Raw genomic sequence first — 13,353 nt, forward strand, 5'->3', positions numbered from 1 at the left:
ACACTGCTGGCCTAACAAAAGAGGCCTTGAAGCTATGTGTGTAAACAAAATGGTGGATATTTGTTTTTGAAGCCCCTCCCAGACCGGGTATAGCCACACCCCCGGACAGACTCACAGAATCACCTACGGAGAATATAATATAGAATATAGATTATAACATATATGTTACAGTATAATAATATAGTTTATTGACAGTCAATATTTGAATCTTTTTTATTCCAGAAACATTTTGTTTACTGCTAACAACCCAGCATTAATTTTAGTAATACACATACTTGTTTGCCAAAAAAACAATATTATGAATTTGTTTGATGTTCCCAAACGAACTTGGCTAAAGGTAGTGGAAGAAGAAATGTAGTCAAGGGGGTTAACAAGGGGAGATGCAGAAAATAGGGCAAAATGAAGAAGATTGTCATGGGGCCCGCAAGGCTAACCCCCGCTCTCGCAGGGAAAATGGCCTTAAAATGCCTGTTGCTGTTGTTGTTGTAGTTATATGTTCCCAGGGATCAGACGATGCAAAATGCAGTTCTCATTGAGTCATGAATCATACATCGCCATAAAGGCCAAGCCTAGCACTAGACGTAACGCTGTAATAATGTCCCATACATAACGCCATCCGACTACACCATAGTCTTACTAAATGCCTATACTAGCTTCTGGCATTCAGTCCATCACCTTCAGACGTCAGACAGTCATATAGTGTCAGATATATGGGTTCTGGTATTCAACTGCCGTCAGAGAAGTGATGGGACGAGTTGATTGCTGGATGCCGGGATGATGTGCACATCCGTAGAGGCCTACCCTAGCACAAGATGTAACACCGTAATGACATCCCAAGGAAAGAGCGTGACAGAGAGAAGGACGGACGGAGAAATCCAGTGAATTTAATGCATGGATTTGAATCACTAGAGATGGCAAACAGCCTCTATCGGGATTCTTTGAAAAATTAGGATTAGAGTTGTTTTTGGGGATTATATGGGTCTCAAAGATCTACATTGGTCCCAATATTAAGTTTTCTGGCTTGCCAAGTATTTGTATTTCAAACAATTAATCCAGACAAGACTTGCCTCAAGCAGGCAGCCATTGGTCTGGTGTATTAATGTCTTAAATTGGCAAAAGGTTAGTATTTATATGTCGTTGATGCACCTTCGGGTGTCCTCGAAGCCATTTTGCAAACTAGATAATGCTGACTTATTTCTGGCCTGATCTGACCTTTGACCCATTTCACTCATTATAAACCTTGTGGCCAAAATATTTGGCATTTAGGTTTCTATTGAGCAATATTTTGCCATTCAATAACCCTGAGTATGTGGCCACTCAGCAATACTCCTTGCATTGATCAACATTTTGTAATCGTGTACTTGAAAACATCCGTTTGCTCCGGGAGTGGCAAGGGAGGGCAAGGAAAAAGAGGGGAGGGGAGAGATAGGGTAATTTTATTTTGTCCCCGTCACTAGTAATCCTCCTCCCCCCCCCCCCCCTAAGTTTCAGACATACAAACATTATACATACTAGTGAGATACCCGTTCTACACATGGGTGGGAGGCTAGAAGCAAACAGGCAATGCAGATACGGCGAATGCTAAAGCATGAAACCAATAAATTCCACATTCCTGTAGCACCTTCAGTCACACATCAGACATGGACAGCAAGTTCGTGAAGGACTTCCATGAAAAACGTACCCGTTCGCAAACAAACGGGTATGTTCACGTATAGAAACATCGATTGTGGGTCCGTCGCGAATCTGCATATGGCGATCCGCGAAGTTCACGTTTAGAAAGTAGAAACCATCACGGCATGTCATCATTCACTTGAACTCGATATCTCTTTTTTCATTCCAAACAACATAACCCCAATCACAAATTAATCACAAAATAAACTTTTAACAACATTGTTAATGTTTCCTTCATTGTAAAAACTACCAAGTCAACAGTTAAAAGGATTTTGAGCTGATAGGTGTTACGGCCTTGGCAAGATCGAAGGAGACAGCGATCTGTTAGCTTTTACACTGCCCAAATAGCTATGTGGAATTCTCTGATGTAGAGATTAAACTCACATCGTTTGAACTTTGGCCGAGGTCATTATTTACTTTTAATGATGTTTACATACGAATCAAAAAGATAATTGGTTTTGGGTCGTCCTTCCGCATATCTCGTGGGATTGCGAGTTGGAGAGACGACCATGATGGCGGGGAGGGGGTTCGCATTCTCTCAAGCAGGGATTCAACTCATGTCCTTATAAAAGGTCTTTGTCCGAGGTCACTGAGTTTGATCGGTGCAGCTTTGCAGCGATCGGTGCAGCCGTTTGTGCGGCACCCAGGAAAATAACGTTATGCGGGAGTCCAAACCTGAAAATGCTGGAGGCCAAAGCTGAAATAGGAAAAACAATATACCCTATTTTACTCCAGGGGATCCCAGGATTACCCACCCAAAATATAGTTGCGATCGGTTCAGCCGTTTTTGCGGTACCTTCAAATGGACGGTCAGACGGACGGACAGACAGGCGGACGGACTTTTGGTGAGTTATAGTAAGATATACTTACTGTAATGTTGAAGGGGGGATTCATAGCTTGAATATGGGAAGAATAGTATGGACCATGTGCTCGAGTAAGTTAGATATATCCTTGTATTAGATATCTTTCAGAGCTAAGTTAGTCGTATGGTAAAACGTGCACTGAAGAGGAGGTGATTGTAAACCTTACAGCAGAAGAGTAAGATTTTGTTGTGTAAAACATTCTGTACAGGCAATGCCATGTGGAGGATTTGGGCACAAAGGCACACAGGAAAGCGTGACTCACTTTTAATGGGACACATCACGGGCTATCTGGTCAATGAATTGTAGGTCATGATGGTGATGTGAGCTGCAGAGCCTTGGACAGGACAGAATACTTTTGTGAGGGGCCGCCCCATAGGGTGGCACAGCCCGAAAGATGGCACGACCCACAGTCGCGGGTGGGCGATGTGAGGGGCTTGCCATGCATGAGGACATTCCAAGAGGTGATAAAGGCCATGTCTGTGTATGTGTGAGATCACATTTGGTTTTCCGTGGAGATAACACAGCTCTCTGTTTTGTTTGTCCTTGGCAAAGTAGGCCCGTGGCCGTAACATCATCACCAATGTGAATGCTATTGAGTGGAACAGGTAGTGTTCTCACAATAGTATTTTTAGTAGATGTTTACCGGTGCCTCATCCAGAACCTGATATTAAAGGTCATAATCCTTGGGATATAGAATAATAGAAAATAGATGTGACTCGACTCTTCCCCTGACTCGGCTCTGTAGTTAACCAAAAGTGCTAATAAATTGTTTCAGTAAAATTAATGTAAAAATGACTAATTACAGCGAAAATAAACTCCTTTACTGCTATGGCACGAGGAAACGTATGCCACACTGGCAATTGCCGCATGGATCCTCACCAAGAGGATATTGCCATGTGGATCCTGACCATTCTTGTTTCTGGCACACACACCATCCTGTCTGTGGTCAACACAAGCAGGTCTGGAGAGGCAGCCAGGACAATTACACATTAAAAAGCACAAGCTCTTCCGGCTTGATGTGTAATTATAGCGGATCTCGCACTGTTATGAGGGTTTACATCAATTCACCTGTACGTCCTTCTGAGCTTGGATTTAATTCAAGCCATCTCAATTGTCCAAGCGTATTTTATCAGTTAGTCCCAAGTCATTTTTAGATTAGGTCGATAGGTTCTCATAGAATGCAATGTAATGACAGAGCATAGCATACATGGACTTTAAAGAAAATACATTACAGGTAAAAATCATCATTGATGTACAATGTGATCATTACACCAACAGGTACTTCCACTCTCACTAACTCCGCTTCTTTTGCATCTTTCCCCTCCGAGCCTTCGCTATCTATGGTCTTTGTATGTTATTAGCCCCTCTTCATCCTCTTTCTTCCTCCTTTAATATGCTTTTCTACTTCAGGACTCCAAATACCTAACTACTCTCTCCCCTCGTTCACATCATCCCAATAAATGGCGTAACTGCTATCCCAAAAGCAGCCAATTCTTCCAAACACATCATAACTCTGGAAATGTATGCAAATGCCATAAAAATTACTGTATATTAATTTTATAATTGTCCTATGTAGGCTACTTGCCAATGGAAACAAAAACTTAAAAGGTATGTGTACTGAAATAAGTTTGGTGCAACTGAATGATGGGTTCCATGGCCTCTTCCTGCATATATTTCCTCATAAGATGCCATCCGCACTCAATGATGTTATGTTCATTTACTCACCTGAACTGTAAAACTGAAATGATGGGTTACTGGCATCAATGGCAACAGAAACCGGTCCTTCTGAGGCGACTGCCATTTTCAGAGCAGTTTCATTATCCTTTGGGATGTCCACATATGTAGAGAGGGAAGCAACAGAAAGACGCGGGTCGAACAAGCATTGTTGATCATCCTGTAGGGCGATTCAGGGGGCGGGTGGGTTGAGAGGGGAAGCAAAACCTTATGTCGATATACAAATACATTGGGTGAAGCCAATTTTCAAATAAAAAATTTTTTTCTATTGAGGAAGGAATCAGACGTAAGGATGACACATCGGTAGCACACTTTCATTGAGCTGTCTGTTGTGGGTGTGGTTCTCAACCACACCATAAAATTATCAGATTTGTACACCTCTTCGAGGTGGTTGTACCCCCCAACATCAGTTGGGGGCCAAATCTTCACCATTCTTCCCTGTTGCCCAGACTCGTCAGGGCAACGCGGTCAAGGTCCTCAGGCCCTTTTCCTCTTTTTCTTCTCTCTCTCTCTCTCTCTCTCTCTCTCTCTCTCTCTAACTCTCTAACTCTCTAACTCTCTAACTCTCTCTCTAACTCTGTTGTGGTCCTGGCTTCATGAAGGAGGGGGTTACACCACCATAGATGTGGGGGAAATCTGGGTCACTACTGGGGGATCGATAGGCTGTCTCCGTGCCGCGGGCTTGTTCAAGAGAACTGTCCGGGGCTAAACAACAACTATCAAATTTGTGTTTTCACATTTGGGGTGTTGCATATCGATGTTTGTCACTACCATCTTCCACTGTCCCTCAGATGAATGTGAAGTTTGGGGCCCATCTGCTCGCATTAGTTTTAACAGACTCCACAGTGCGGATTGATGAAGAGAGGATGACTTATTGCTGGGTTTCTGGTCAAATTACAAATTCCTGCTCCAGATTACAGGGGGAACTAATAAGCGACACACAACTGCGACCCTCACAAAACGGTGCACACCTGTGTGCCCAATCCATAATTGACTCCCAATACATTTTGCATATACAAATGGGGAAAAAAATTGAGGATACCTCCTGGCTGCAACGGATTCACCATAAACATGCTATTATGTACAACATTCACTGGTGAAATGTCAGCTGGAGTTCTTAATCCGCACTGCATTTCCACGACCATTAAAGAGAGATGTAACATGATGATTGTATTTCACACATACAGAGAAACCAGGTAATTATTCATCATAGCTGTGCTGTAACTCTGGCTGTATTCCAAATACAGGGAACTCCTTGTGCTAAGAACTCACACTGAGTTCTAAATATTCCGTGAATGTTAAACTCTGGCTGAGATCTAAAAGCTTTCCCAAGTTTGGATAAAGCTGCTTGTAATGAAACCGAAAGACGAGAAAACAACAGATGCAAGAGGAAAATTAAAAGTTCCAGGTACCCTGGCACTGTATGGATATGACTGCTCTGATTCAATTCCATTGTTGTCACGTATGTACATGAACGCCTGGTCCATCCATCCACCCCCGCAGCCCTCATTCCCCTCCGTCCTTGAACAGTCCACCAGATTCTGTTCGCTCAGTGACACCAAGGTTGCCTTTTCTCTAGTATTCGCCATATTCCGGTGACTCGGAGATGCTGATTTCAGGCTGTGCCGATAACGAGCAACTTGTCCCTCTAAAGCTCCGGTGGAACTGAAGGCCCAACAAGATCCACACGAGCCCTGCATACATGTACATATAAACCAAAGATCATGGAGGACCACACACCGAATCTTTGCATTCTCATCAAAAACATTGCAAGTGATCATCACCATATATTCCTTCCAAATTTACATGGACAAGCACATTGTCATATTGCATATGATGAAACAGTCGTTCAGAAATAGGTTTTGCTTACTTGACCGTGTGCAGCTTCCATTTCATACGAGTAAAGGAAGTCGGCAAATTTAAGCTGCAACTTAAGGGAAAAGATTGGTTTTAAGTCAAGACTGAAGGGACCAATCACAGTCAATGGAGAACGACAAAGGTATCAGATCATATATTCTTTTTTGGGCCAAGCAACAAGACTGTAAAACATTGGTATGTAATTTAAAGTTGAAGAAGGATCTGATTTATTTTCCTGTGCTAACAGTTCTTGTTAACATGAATAAAGAACATTTTCCCAAACAGAAATTTTTTCCCAATTTCCCATTTTCTCAATAGAAAAATTAATCATTTTCACCAAAAGTTTGTTTTCCATGAAAATACAATTGATATTAATATCTAAATCAGAATATGAGGGATGGAAGGGGTGGTCCACTCATTTAGTATTTTGGGACAAGTGCCTTAACAATTAGAGATAATAATGATAAATTAATTGATATACAGTCATATGAAAAAGTAAGTACACCCCATGTAAAGTTTTGACTTTTTCAACATATTTCAACATACAGCTATTTGATCTTCATTTAAACAATATTGATATATAAAGGTGATATAATATAACAAATATCATGAAACATTTACATTTTGTAGTCCATTGTATAATTTAAATAAACATAAATGCAAATTTCGCATGTGGAAAAAGTAAGTACACCCCTACATTTATCACTCCTTCAAATACCTAAAATTAGAATCAGGTGCACCAGCTCAGGTGCAATTGATTAGAACATCATTAGAGAGGATCTTGGAGGAACCTGTCTTATTTAAACCTCAGACATTTAGTTTGGTTTGCTCTTTGTTGTTGAAGTGTGCTGCGTCACCATGCCTAGATCAAAAGAGCTTTCTGAGGCCTTCAGAAAGAAGGTTATAGATGCCTACGCGTCTGGGAAGGGATTTAAAAAGATCTCCAAACAATTTGAAATCAATCATTCCACTGTCTGGAAGATCGTCCACAAGTGGAGAAGATTCCAAACAACTGCCAACTTGTTCAGGCCAGGCCGCCCCAGCAAGTTCAGCCCGAGAGCAGACCGCAAGATGCTGAAAGAAGTCTCTAAAAACCCCACAATGTCATCACGGGACCTACAGGTAGCTCTTGCCACTTTTCATGTCAAAGTGCACGAGTCTACCATTAGAAAGAGGCTGCACAAATTTGATCTACATGGGAGGTGTGCCAGGAGGAAACCTTTGCTGTCCAGAAAGAACATCAGGGCAAGACTAAAGTTTGCCAATGAACACCGAGACAAAGACCAGCACTTCTGGAACAATGTACTCTGGACGGATGAGTCAAAGGTAGAGCTATTTGGCCACAGTACCAGAAGACATGTTTGGCGAAAACCAAAGACAGCATTTGACCACAACAACCTGATACCAACTGTAAAGCATGGTGGTGGAAATATTATGGTTTGGGGCAGCTTTGCTGCATCAGGGCCTGGGCAGCTCACCATCATAGAATCCACTATGAATTCTTCATTGTCCCAGAGGGTGCTTGAGGATAATGTTAGGCCATCTGTCGGAAAGTTGAGGCTCAACCGAAGGTGGACCTTGCAACATGACAATGACCCTAAACATACCAGTAAATCCACCAAGGAATGGCTGAAAAGAAAGAAATGGAGGGTTCTGGAATGGCCAAGTCAAAGCCCGGATCTAAATCCCATTGAGATGTTGTGGGGGGATTTGAAACGAGCTGTGCATGCAAGAAACCCCTCAAACATCGCACAGCTGAAAGAATTCTGCATGGAGGAGTGGGCAAAAATTTCTCCCAGTCGATGTCAGAGACTGACAGACAGTTATAAGAAACGCCTACTTGAGGTTGTTTCTGCCAAAGGGGGCAATACCACCTATTAGAGCCAAGGGTGTACTTACTTTTTCCACATGCAAAATTTGCAATTATGTTTAATTAAATTATACAATGGACTACAAAATGTAAATGTTTCATGATATTTATTATATTATATCACCTTTATCTCTCAATATTGTTGAAATGAAGATCAAATAGCTGTATGTTGAAATATGTTGAAAAAGTCAAAACTTTACATGGTGTGTACTTACTTTTTCACGTGACTGTATGTGGGAAAATTACACGGCTAGATCAGGTATCGAACCCAGGTCCTCTGGTGAACCGCCATCTGAGCTATCTGGGCGACCCTATAATAATGATTATCAATTTTAAGTGTAAAGGTCATCAGGCTGATGGGGGGGAACCTGTACATCAGATGTGTCATGTTCTGGTTGTTGTTTGTAGCTAAAGATTGCCGCTTACATAAGAAATGAACATCTGGGCACGTGAATTTGTGTCTAGTGGAGCACCTGCGGCATATATAATAACCGCATTCTAGAGATAGCAAGGTGTGTAACTTGGTGTCAAGGAATATCCAAGAAGATCAGACCACTTGGTACCCGCAGTTTATGCATTAATTCGCAATTTGTTCAAGATGCTGGCAATAATTCAACTACTTTTTGTGAAAGACACCATGAGATCTTTAACTTCCACCATTTTAATGCCCATCTGAGGGACGGCATACTTTGTGATGCAACACCGTGGCTGCAAAGCTCCAATGCAACAGCTTATAGTTGGGCTGAGAAATGGACCCAGTCTACACAGCTCAAAGGCAAGCATGGATCCCTTTGAGCTATCCAGCCAGCCCACCTGTACAAATTAGGCATTATCCCAGCAGGTAACTCAAAAGCAAGACCGATAGGATAGTCTAATAACGGCGTAGCCGGGCTTGTTTGATACTTTAGTTGGTGAGGATAGTATGACCTGGTTGAGGATAACAGTTAACAAATAATGTAAGAATTAAATTATTTTAACTTCAGGCATGGACAGCCGGTTCGTGAATGACTTGGGTAAAAAAAATCAGCAAATGGCAAACGATGATCCAATAAATTCCACATTACTGTGGCACCTTCAGTCGAACGTCAAACTTTGACAGCAGGTTCGTGAAAGACTTGCACAAAAAAACGTACACAGTCTGTATGTTGCTATATCCAATCAATGGCGAAACTGGGGAATCCGCAAATGTTATCCCCAAATCCGCAAAAAATATAATGTTAAATCACGATTGTATTGAGATATCATGAAACCAGCAAACCTTCATCATCTGTTCACTTCTGGATTCGGGAGCAAGGTCCGTGTCGATCGCATTTGAAAATCATAATTTTATTGAGGAATTTCTGAAACCTCATACCTACCTTACGACACCCACTGGAACCCCAAAACGTTCCACAGAAGGTTATTATATTTCCTTTTAGTAAAATATGCAACTGGAATGGTTACTAAACACTGTACCCCTGTCATGTGACCAGATCCTCAGCTCTGATTGGTGGAAGTTTGTGAGAGACATCCATACATACGGACAGACAAACGCTGTTCTCGACGGCATTCCCCTACGGGCTATGCCACTGTAAAAATCAAGGTGCTCAAAAACATACTATGTCTACACTGTCTACACAATAGTCATCTGACAACTTGCCAGAAATACGTTAGACCTTTAAGTACTCTTTAAAAACAAATCAGTAACTCGCCTGATCTTTCACTTTGGTCACAAATCCATAATCACGCCAGTCAATGCTAGGTGGGGGATGAAAGAATATGGGTGGCAGGAATGTAGCGTGAGCTCCATGTAGTTTTCCAGCTGGATGGCGGTATCCATTCATTGTCTTGTGAAACTCTTCTGGTATCTGTTGGACAACGCTGTGATAAAATTAATGAAAAACTGAAATATTTTTAAAATCATACAGTCCTTTTATTACGTAATCTTCATCATTAAATGATGTCTTTATTACGAGTACGTCTTTGGGCCAATTCCATATTGCTGCCTGTGGATCAAATGTGGAGGTGGATAATGTAAATATACTGTAACGTGTAACAACACTATCAAATATTTCAAGAATATGGCAGAGAGTCTGGTGTATTTAATAAAGCAGTCACAATACATCGATATATACCAGCAGATAACCTGGATCCATCGGGCTGTTGTTAGGGAATTCGGTCTCAATACAGGAGTTTGCTAGGAATATTTAGAGAGTTTGCTAGGAATGTCCTTTGACAGCATGATAGTCATTAACTGTTAAGACTGCTCTAAAGTATAGATATGATATAGATATCATATAATGTGATGATTTATGCAATCGCACAGCAATCCATATTTGTAGTCATATATGATGATTTATGTAATCGCACAGCAATCCATGTCTACATACATTTATGGTGACACAATGATATATGCAATCGCACAGCAATCCATATCTAAACTCGTATTTATGGATGCAATGATTTATACAATAACACAGCAATCCATGTTGACACTCATCGATGATGAGGCATTGGTTTATGGCCAGCACCCATGGGAAACCCACAGGCATGGACATGTATGACATTTGGATATCTTGAGTTGGATGCTGCATGTAGCGTTTTCCAAAATGGACACTGGCAATTCACCAGATCTAGAAATGATGTAATGTAATATGTGAATACTTGTTGAAATTTTAATGTGTGAATACATGTCCATGCACATGTGAAATACAGTTTATTTCTAAATCCGAGATATCTGAAATGTGAATTATAGTTTCCCTCTGGTGGTTACCTGGAATGGTGTCACTGCAGGACCTCTGGGTAAACAATATTGTGGGAAAGATTCCATTGTGGCCATTTATTTTTCCATGTTGGCCACTACTGACTACCTTTATCTTGACGTCCTCAAATTGTGACAGAAATGACAGGTTGGAGTTGTTTTATTAAAGACTTCAAATATTAGCATTTTAGTATTTGTAATATAAACATGTAATACGTTCCTATTTTTTTTTTTTTCCTCTGTATGGGTTATAATCAAAACGTACCTTTCTTTCATGATGGACAACGCATTGTTCAGTCTTTAAATGTACATATTGTAAACTCGGAGGTTCTCTTGAGCGTACGAAAATTCCGTACAAAACCCATCCCTTTCTTTGGGCGGTGTATAGGCAACAGACCACTGCCTGGATTACTCCTGAAAATAAAAAGAACCCTACTTATATAGCTAGGATAGATTCCAATTGCAATGGCCAATATGCTGACACAGAGGCCTGAAGCATGAGGCCAACATGCAGTGTCGCCTTTTCAAGGCCTGTGTCACCTATCGACTCCAACCTTTCGATACCGGTATTTGATTATTATTTTAACAGTCACCTTGGTTGTTTTACACTGAATGGAAAATTTACAGGGAGGGCATGGTAATTGAGAATATAACAATACTAGTACACCCGTTCCCCACATGGGCGGCAGGAAGGGTCATTCCTCTCTGAGATATATCGATTACAGTAGATCTACTGTCGGGCCCCAAGAACAATGGGGGCGGGGGGGGAGGTGATAGGGGAGGAGGGATCTGTCCAGTTACCAAGTTTATTGTAGAGCGCTCATCAAGTGGATTAAACATTTGAGCAAGCACTCCATTCAAAACCGTTGATAAGGAACAGCAGGCTTGGCAAGCACACACGAGCTGCTTGGTAACTGAACACACCTTGGACTTCCTCCCTTTACGGTTTCATGTTAAACAGCAGTAGCAACTGTTTCAAAAGGCCGCCACGTTAGTGGCAGGAAGGGTCATGGTATTAACTCTTGTAGGGTATATAGATTACAGTAGATTACAGTAGATCTTTGCTCAGTTCCATAAGTATAATTTGCCTCACGGATGTTGGGATTCCTCCACATTTCTTTCAATTTCATGTTAAACAGCATTAGCGACTGTTTAAAAAGGTAATCATATGTGTTTGTAGTTTATAATATTTTTATGGGGACCGGCGCCCCCACGAAAATGGTGCAATAAGCTATTTATTAACATTAATACAGCGTTTGTTCATTGAGGAAACACCCTTGGTGAGGTGGGGATATTATTAGTATTAATTTTGTTTTGTAATAACATTAATATTATGCTTCTGTTATTAGAAGCGTCCTTGGAAAAACGTCACGATAAAGCTATTTTAACATGGATATACACCTCAACATGCAACCCCAATGGCGAGGAAAACCCCCTTGGGGAAGGGGGCAAATGAATTCGCTACAACCTTCATTGTGTAACCTTTAGTCGTCCTATCAAGTATGGTTGACATTGGATGAGTAACGACCGAATGTAGCGCGGTCAAAAATCGACAGACAGACAGACAGACACCAAATTGTGTATTTTATTATAATGACACTTCTGACGATGTTCTAAGCTTACCAAAATGGTGGACATATGATTTGATTTTTCACGTCACATTTGCAGGTGGAGTCAGGCCAGTAAGCCAAGCTCTGTCCTAGATGGACAGAGCTTCAGACAGGCTGGCAGAGAATGTTATAGTGGAAATATCTATAGCCTATAATTCCTATATATTTTGTGAGAATAAAACGGCTCCTTTGACAGCATAATAGTGACTAACTGTTAAGACTGCTAAGATTTTTTGGAGAAGCAAAATCAACAAAAACGTAATTATATGTTGGACAAAATTGACTGAATAGTTTGTGGATATATGGCCTTAAAACGATCATTCTTTCTAGATATATAGTTTGTGGATATATTGACAGGATGTTTCAAAAAGAGTGATACAACTTTGACTTCCTGCCATTTCTTTGTTTTTTGACCGATAGCATTTTCGTTTTCAGGGTTTGGTGGTGTTATCATGGTATTTGTTCCCTGGGATTTCTAGCTCCGTAGCTCAACTATGCCATTGACAGTGGAGCAGAAGCCAAAAGTGGTAGATCACTGAGAAGTACCTGAAAGAGCCTAAGGTCAAATGCCTCTGCGCCTTCAATGCCAGATGGGGAATGCTAGGGCCTTACTGGTTTGAGAATGACAACAGCAGGACTATGACGATCAACGGTGAGCGCTACCGGGCCGTGGTCGAGAAGTTCCATCATGATCCAGCCCGAAAGGTTACCTCAAACCAGCTCAGCATGACCTGGTTTATGCAGGATGGTGCACCCCCGCATACAGCTGGTGACACCACCACTTTCCTGCAGCAGCTCTTCAGAAACTGCCTTGTTTCCCTGGGTACCGCACTGTCTATGTCAACCGCCCTGCCACACTGGATGGTCTGAAGCAGGAGGTGTCAGACTACCTCCAGGCAGTGCCACATGAGACCGACAGGAAAGTTGGACAGAGCTTTGGAGTCAGGATCAATACCTGTTTGAACCGCGGAAAGGCACACATCGAGAACGTCGATTACAAGGATTTTG

General features: G+C 41.6%; 1 protein-coding gene across 1 annotated transcript in view; it reads right to left on the reverse strand.

Annotated features, from left to right (window-relative positions):
- LOC137416272 (procathepsin L) overlaps positions 1-13,353 on the reverse strand; it is a 42,790-nt gene that overhangs the window by 8,953 nt on the left and 20,484 nt on the right. Inside the window, exons 4-6 of the mRNA XM_068101800.2 lie at positions 9,687-9,842; positions 5,681-5,962; positions 4,260-4,428 (exon numbers count right to left, since the gene is read on the reverse strand). Coding sequence (XP_067957901.1) covers positions 4,260-4,428; positions 5,681-5,962; positions 9,687-9,842 — 607 coding nt within the window. The remainder of the gene's footprint in view (positions 1-4,259; positions 4,429-5,680; positions 5,963-9,686; positions 9,843-13,353) is intronic.

Source organism: Myxine glutinosa, chromosome 11 (assembly GCF_964187855.1).
Source record: "Myxine glutinosa chromosome 11, kmMyxGlut1.1, whole genome shotgun sequence".
Lineage (NCBI taxonomy): Eukaryota > Metazoa > Chordata > Myxini > Myxiniformes > Myxinidae > Myxine > Myxine glutinosa.